At 33.2% G+C, this 7,722-nt stretch overlaps 1 protein-coding gene across 1 annotated transcript; it reads right to left on the bottom strand.

Annotated features, from left to right (window-relative positions):
- Positions 1-407: 407 nt before the first annotated feature.
- LOC133822122 (phosphatidylinositol 3-kinase, root isoform) lies at positions 408-6,948 on the bottom strand. Its single transcript, XM_062254349.1, has 18 exons — positions 6,564-6,948; positions 6,246-6,342; positions 5,975-6,071; positions 5,439-5,597; positions 5,158-5,367; positions 4,784-4,962; positions 4,514-4,661; positions 4,210-4,305; positions 3,951-4,086; positions 3,712-3,833; positions 3,241-3,435; positions 2,906-3,076; positions 2,683-2,820; positions 1,894-2,048; positions 1,535-1,678; positions 1,240-1,387; positions 974-1,143; positions 408-786 (listed from the first exon to the last, which is right to left on the bottom strand). Exons 1-17 carry the CDS (start codon positions 6,682-6,684, stop codon positions 1,006-1,008), a joined length of 2,454 nt encoding a protein of 817 aa, XP_062110333.1. The 5' UTR covers positions 6,685-6,948; the 3' UTR covers positions 408-786; positions 974-1,005.
- Between the last annotated feature and the right edge of the window lie 774 nt (positions 6,949-7,722).

The raw sequence follows: 7,722 nt of genomic DNA on the forward strand, positions 1-7,722 counted from the left end.
GTTACGAGTATAAATTTTGTATCCTAAAATTTACTCTAAAATAAACTATTGAATTATTGGGCACAAGATTTTAACGAAACAATACATAATGATATATATTTTTTTAATTTCTTCATTTTAAAATCTTCTTTTGAGGAAAGGAAATTACACGATGATTGCACCAACTATAAAAACATAGATTTCATTTAAAAATGCTGCCGACACATAGTATTGTTAACTCAATACTTAGCAGTAAGGTTCTATTAAGGGATTCAGTGAATTATATCAGAGCACTCCGGTGAAAGAGCTATAATAGTTACTTAGCTAAAATATAACTTAAAACTCTTAAAACGCGTCTACATTGGATGAGCTATAATACATTAATATATTGTACATCTCCACATATAATCATATAAAAATGCAATAGCTTAAGCCAACCACTATACTTGTCCATAATCTATGTGTCTGTAGAAATAATCAGTTTTGCCCATTGTGTGTAATTACATGCAAAAGTCTGAAAGTATTCCGTAGTTTGTTTATGTACAAATAAATAAAGTTAAGAGCTAAAATCATTAACTTATATACACATAGAATAAAATCATGAATTTTGGTTTCTTAAGGACATTAAATGAAGTTAAGGGCTAAACTATGACAAAAATCTACCATAAAAAATGGAAGTATACACACTTCTGTATACTGAGCACAACTTTGGCTGGATCTCTCTCTTCATCCAGAACCACACCACTGTTGTAAAGCACTCTTTTTCAACCTTGACTTGACTGCAGTCTGTTCTACATATTAGAGAAACTGAAACAGAAACCATTTCAGGAACTCGTCTTATACTCTCTTATTACTAATAGAAGATTGGTTCCAAAAAACATGTAATAAGTACTCAAGGACAGATTTAAATAAATCTATGAAACTACTATGATTTTGATTGGTAACGAACCAATTTTCAAACCTTATACAGTTATACCTTTTCACTAGAGTTTACCTGTCTATAACTATAAATTGTGTGTATGATACTTAGCGCCAGTATTGTGCCCACCGATGAATGGTCTCAACCATTTGAGGAAATAAAGCACTGACACTCTCATTGATTAGATCCTGGAAAAAATGAATACAGGCTTCGTCATCCAAGTCCAACCGGAATTTCTCTTGAAGCTGCATATTACATCAACAAACTCTCCATCAAAGAGGAAAAAATAGTTTAATAAGAATAATAATAAATATAAAAAGAAGAGTAAAATATGAAGTTACCTTGAGAATGCCTTTTTCAGGGTCAGAAGCTATATCAGGAATATTGGAACCCGCCATTAAATGAAACAAGTTCAAGATAAGATTACTAGATTTCCGGAGAATGTTGTATGCTTCACAACAATAGGATTTGAACCTTGTATAATATTGACTGCAGGGGAAAAATAATTAATTAGTTGAAACCTAACATGAAGATGTGGCTTTACCAATGATGATTCCGATGTCATGAATCAAACGGAACCTTGTCCAGCAAACATGTTCAGATAAAAACACAAGGGTCAAATTTCATAAGAAATACCTTTCAGCTCCACCCATGGCCTCAACCATTTCTTTGCAAAGCTTCATAGGTGGAGGAAATGGCTTAGGATCACGACCAAGAATGAAGCCAAAATCAACATGGAATAGACGTCCATCATCCTGGAGGAGGAGATTGTCAAGGTGCCTATAGAGTGCAGACCGAAAAGTTAGTGTTTCCCAAATGCTCCAATCCTGAACAGGACAGGATAACTAATATCCAATATCAATTATGCACCAAGATATTGTTTAAATCTAGTTAATAACCTGTCAGGAAACTGAATTCCAACATTAATTTGAACAATTTACTTAAGTCTATATCTATGTTGTTGGAATGCGCGACTTTTTTTTCTTCATAATTACCTGTCACCAATGCCCAGTATATATGTGATGACAGAGTATCCAGCACAGCTCTTTATAAATGTTTCAAGACAGGTGGCTGTTACACCGAATGGTCCATGCTCATCTGGATGAAACTTCTGAAGATAGCTTATAATGCTCCTATGTTCTGAGAGAATCTGGAAAAGGGGGGAAAAAGCATACTCTATAAGCAACGTATCAATGCAAACTCTAAAAACAAAAAAAAATACTTCGATTAGTAAGTGAGTCACATATTGCATTATGCATATATGCATCTTTGTACAAGCTTTTCTTTAAAAAAAAAATTGTCTCCGTGCAAACTTTTTGGCAGAGTAGCATTATTTAAAATAAATGGCATAAGTGCAACCCTACAGTACAGACCTATCGAGGTTAATATCACTTGCTCCTCAGAATGAATTTTTTTGGTTATTGGTAACTTTTAGCTCGTTATAGACAATAACCATAGATTACTGATTTGAAATCCTCAACTGATAGTTTTTAGTTCCTTGACAATAAACAGAAATTACTGGCTTGAATTCCTCAGTAATTCAGTTATTTAAAAGGGGTTGGAGGTTTATGCTTGATTTTTGAGCAACAACTAATTAAGCACAGCCAAAAATTTGGGCTTCAAATGTGTACAGATTATCAGATATAGTGTGTTAAATATGATATACATCTCATTCCTACAAGAGAAATTTCTGAAAATAATGGCTATGTTAATTTTGAATATTATCATTATAGAAAAGGTAAACGGATACCATTCAACAAGTAGCATCTTTAAATTTTTAATACCTGTGCTAAAGAGTGAGATGGAATAAATTCCAACATTCCTTCATCTTGTCCAGTTGCTAGTACCTTATATGGAGTCAAGTGCAAATCAAGATTTTCTAGCTTAAGCAATCGATCCATCAGAGATACCATTTGAACAACCTATAGGGACCACCAAACAACACAATTATGGTCAGAACATGTGTCTGTGTGTGACACAAAAGGAGACTAAGAAACAGAGCAATACTAATTGGTCTTGTCGAATATCATCCCCCTTTTTGAAAATGACTTTACAGTTTCCACCACTTGCTGTTCGAAAGGAAAGGCGCAAAGGATGCAATGCACTCTTGAAAATGGATGACTCTGATGGCACGATTCCAGTGATTAGGACACCAGGAGCCACTGGCGATCGTATAGGCTAAAGTTTAAGGAACACAGAAAATGTAGCTAATTATACCATTCTAAGCATTTGTATGGAATTATATAGATACCGCAAAAAAATCTTATACATGTCAAAGCAGAAACACACTTAAAATGGACTCTCAATTGCTCATTTGCAAAGACATTTAACTTAAAACACACCTCTTCAAAATAAGTAAGCTCGCTGAGAAGGCCAGAAAGTAACTGTCTAAGTTTTTCAATTTTCTTCTGGGTATTTCCACGTACATTTCTTACATCTCTAGTAATAGAACACAATTGAGCAGTCAATTCTGTCTGACGAACTAAACTTTGCCATAATTTAAATCCATCTTCACTCCCATTCACACCAGGAGGCAACTGTTACAAAGAGGATGTGGTTATTGAACTGCACAATAATTCAATCAGACATTAATTTTACCTTAAAGCCATTTTTACTTTTATCAAGCTTTACATACATATATATTTTTTACTTGTACTATCAAATTGCTGCTACAAAATATTCATGTAGTGAGACTAGAAGTACAAAATATTCCCTCTCAAAGAGAAACATGGTACAATGCACAAGAAAGGTATGCTATGACTTCAAGATTATACGAAGGTAGAAGCATAAGCATAGCAAAGTAGAACTCACACCTTTATCATGTTCTCTTCCAAAATCTCATAGGTACTGTAGAAACGTTTGGCATATGCTGGATCATGAAGTTCCACAGCAACATACCAGCGGAGAAAGCTGGCTAACTCAATGTTCCTTAATGCTGTCAAAAGACCAAAGGCTCAGAGATAATTAACAAGTAAACTGAAAATATTGTTAGTGTTGTGCTGGAACATGCATGCGTGCATGCACACACAAATAACAAGTCAAGAGTACATACAGCGTTGCACAAGAAAATAAGAAAGACGAGATTTATCAGAGCGCTCAAATCGAAGAGCCTGAACAAGTTGAAGTAAGTAGCACTGAAGCTCTTCATCGTCCGCTCTTTCAAGGACACTGACAGCATATGCACGAACCTGGTACAAGAAGTTAATCTAAGGCACTGTAGAATGTAAATCTAAACATTTGAAAGAAATTCCAAAATCCTGAAGATAGTCTCCATATTAGCTAAAAAGATCTGTCTTATCTTGCGCACTGACCTCCTCACTTTCAAAAACAGGGGATAGCAGCTCCAATGCATCAGAAACATCAATCATTTCCCATCTGCCCATAAGCTCTAGTGCCTGTTTTGCTTCCTGCAAACACATCAATATAGAAATCTTGAGAAAGTTTTGTATCCAGCAGTCCACAATGCCAAATAGTAAGTCCCGCTATTTCAATTGAAAATCAACGTGAAGATAGCGATGGTTAATCAATGGCACAATCTCTTTTTATCTTCAAGAATTCAAGACATGCCTTCTTAACAAGCTCAATAATCACTTTAATAAAAAATGGATTAATGACCTGAACATCACTCCACTCAACACATCGAAGAAATTTTGTAAGAGCCCTCTTCTCAGACATCAATGAGAAACGGAATTTCCACAATAATTGTCTCTCATCTCCACTCAAAGTCCTTGTTGGTGGGTATTTCAGAATCCTTTGTATCGACCTAACAATAAACATTGGAAGAATCATATACCTCAAGATCCTCAAACTACTTAAAAATAAATCAAGTGACACACTAGCAGGAAAAAAAGGCTAATAAGATTACTGTAAGACTTTGAAGCTTACTTTCTTTCATTGGAGCTAGGTTTAAGGTCACGGTCAATAATACCACGGGTTAAACTCCTTGCAAGCTTTAGTTGTTTGTGCTCAGAGGGATTTATTTTTCCCACTTCTGGATCCCAAACAATGACAATTTCATTTGTTGAAGCAATAGGTGATGGTAGTAAGAAATTTGCTCCAGATTCCTACATTTCAAATAAATAAACTTCACGACAATTCCAAAGAACTCAAAAAAATGTCTTTCTGGAAAAGCAAATAGTACAGAGATACAAACACATATATACATTAACTAACAGCTGTCTTTGAATTCAGGCAAAAAAAAAAACACAACAACAACAACAACAACTTTCTTTGAATTTGACATGACAAACTAGCATTACCTGAAAAACAACTCGATGTTCAAACCCACAAAACTCAACAACCAGGTATAAATTAGAATTTCCATTTCTAGTGTTTTCACGTTCCTTGATTTTATCAATAGATTTGAATGCAAGACGATCTAGCCAGTCAACATGTGGGATTTGTCCTCTCTCATACTTATTCATAAGCTTCTCCAAGCGTTCCAATTCGCCACGTTCATGCCTAGGGACCTGTACATAAACATTATTACAAAATGATCCATAGTTTTACAGATTGAATTCAATAGAAATTGCTACAAAACCTTTCCCGGAGTAGTTGTACTAAATGATCCATCAGCAACTTTTCCTTGCCAAAGCCTAAGCTTCTGTTTTCCAGTTTTGAGCTGCTTTTTGCTATTAAAGAGAAGAGTTGTTGCCCCACCAACTAATCCCTCATCTTTCCCACGTGAAACATCCCAAACCTACATTACCAGCAAGAGCAAGAGTACGAGCATCAATATCTATGACCTTGAATCTTAACAAAAAGAAGTAATTATTAATAATTTGAAAAATCAACATAAGATTATTCTAATCATAAAACTATTGATCCAAGTGGGGATCTAAAGATCAACAAAAGTGAGAGGACTGCAAAACTTCAAAAAAATTCTATATCTTTTTCAAAAGTTAGAAACAAATATAAATACAACCAACTATTAGCAAACAAATCTCTTAATAATTTATAAACAAACGTCAGCAAATATTCCACATAAGTTTTAGCTCATAAATTCTATACGATTTACGAAGGAGCATTTCATTTCACTGAGTGACACAAGTATATGGGGTGAGAATGCCAGCTTACTGTAAAAGCAAGCTGTGAGTGACCGGTTAAGTCTCGATATTTGGTGCTAAATGTGATTAGTTCATTCCAACAATATGTGGGTCCTGCAGATTCCAACCTGAGAGAAAAACAAAATCATAAAATAATTAAACCATACAGTATAACAGTAAGGTTGGCACAATAGAAGTCTCAGATGTTTTTTCAGTAGACACGATTGAAAAGCATAATAAATATGAAAAACCTCCGAAATTATTTATTTTTAAAAATGAGTATAGAATTTATATGGAGAAACCTAGTTCTTGTGGGTAAGCCAAATGGAGCACCATCAATGTACAAAGCGCACTCCACATATAGCTCCGCTCTTCTCTCGTCCGTAGTGGAATCATCATCTGCAACGAAAGAATTTTAACTCACAGGCTAATTAAGACAATCAATTTTGCTAGAATTGAATAGTTTTTGCTCGAATTGAGAAAATTTTCTGACAAAATAGATTGCCCAATATCGCAATCAAGTGTTAAATTACTTAAATCACACGCTGAGTTCACATCGGAGTCTCAAACGCAAAGAATTTAAGTAAAGTGGAAAAGGAATTAGGGATTGAAATTGGTACCTGAATCAAGGGATTTAGAAGGAGGCAAATTCCCTTCCAACTTATCGATTCGGAAAGTCACCGGAAGATTGATATCGCAGGACAAGAAGAACCGGAACTCGTTCCCACTCATCTCTCTCATTCATAGGCTTTTCAAAGTTTTTTTTTTAAATTTAATTTCAGTTTTGGGGTTCAGATATCAGAGTTATGAAATTTAAGAGCCTAATTTAGAAATTAGAAAGGAGATTTTTAAGAAAAGAGTATCAGCAGAAAATTGAAGCAAAATTGCAGAAGAAAAAAAATATAAAACTGCAAAATTGTTTTTGTGAGAGCAGAAAATGGAGAAAACAGTATAAAAAGCCACGTCAGCAGTAACGTTTGAGTTTGGAATTTGGATTTGGCCCCACTATCGGCATGTTGTTCCTATTCGCTAAGAATGTTTACTTACCTTTGTTTGTTAGAGATGAAATGTGGAAGGAAAGAAAAATTTGAAAGCAAAATTGGAGTGAAGATAAAAAGATGAGTGGTTTGGTAATAGAGAAAATAGGGAAGTACAGAAAATTGAAGAGAAAAAAAAGATAGGACCCACACTACAAATTTTCACTCCAAGATGGGAAGAAAACCAAGTGGAAAAGGTTAGGGCTTTTTTTTTTATGACCAAAATAATCTTGACAAAATAGTAAAAAAACCTTATAATTTATATCTCTTCTATATAACAAATGTGTAGATAACGAATTTTTTTTAGTTTTAATAGTTTTTTATTTTTTAATGTTAATTTTAATAGAATATTATTATATTTAAGTTCGTAAATACTTAAACTTAAATTAAATAAAATAAATAATTAAAAAAATTAAAATAAGATATTTTTAAATGATAATTATCTATAAATAATAAATAATTAAATAAATTAAAATATGGTATTTTTAAGATATTTTACAATCATAATTATTTAAAAATAATAAAATCGTATGTTTTATAACTTAAATAAAATTTAATTAAACTTAAACTCACTTATTATAATAATATCATATTAAACATATAATATAATATACTGTTAATTAGCAACAATTTTTTTTTAAAAAAAAACTAGCAAGAAACTTAAATTTGAAATCCACGTATAATATTTAATATTACATTAAACATATAATATATAATCTCTTGTTGTCTCTCCCAAATTCCA

This window comes from Humulus lupulus, chromosome 3 (genome assembly GCF_963169125.1).
Source record: "Humulus lupulus chromosome 3, drHumLupu1.1, whole genome shotgun sequence".
Taxonomy (NCBI): domain Eukaryota; kingdom Viridiplantae; phylum Streptophyta; class Magnoliopsida; order Rosales; family Cannabaceae; genus Humulus; species Humulus lupulus.

Coding starts and splice junctions, on each gene's coding strand:
- LOC133822122 (XM_062254349.1), bottom strand. CDS start 6,684: ATGAGAGAGATGAGTGGGAACGAGTTCCGGTTCTTCTTGTCCTGCGAT. Junction 5,598..5,974: donor ACTCACAGCTTGCTTTTACA/GTAAGCTGGCAT, acceptor CTGGTAATGTAG/GTTTGGGATGTTTCACGTGG. Junction 4,963..5,157: donor AACATCGAGTTGTTTTTCAG/GTAATGCTAGTT, acceptor TTTGAAATGTAG/GAATCTGGAGCAAATTTCTT.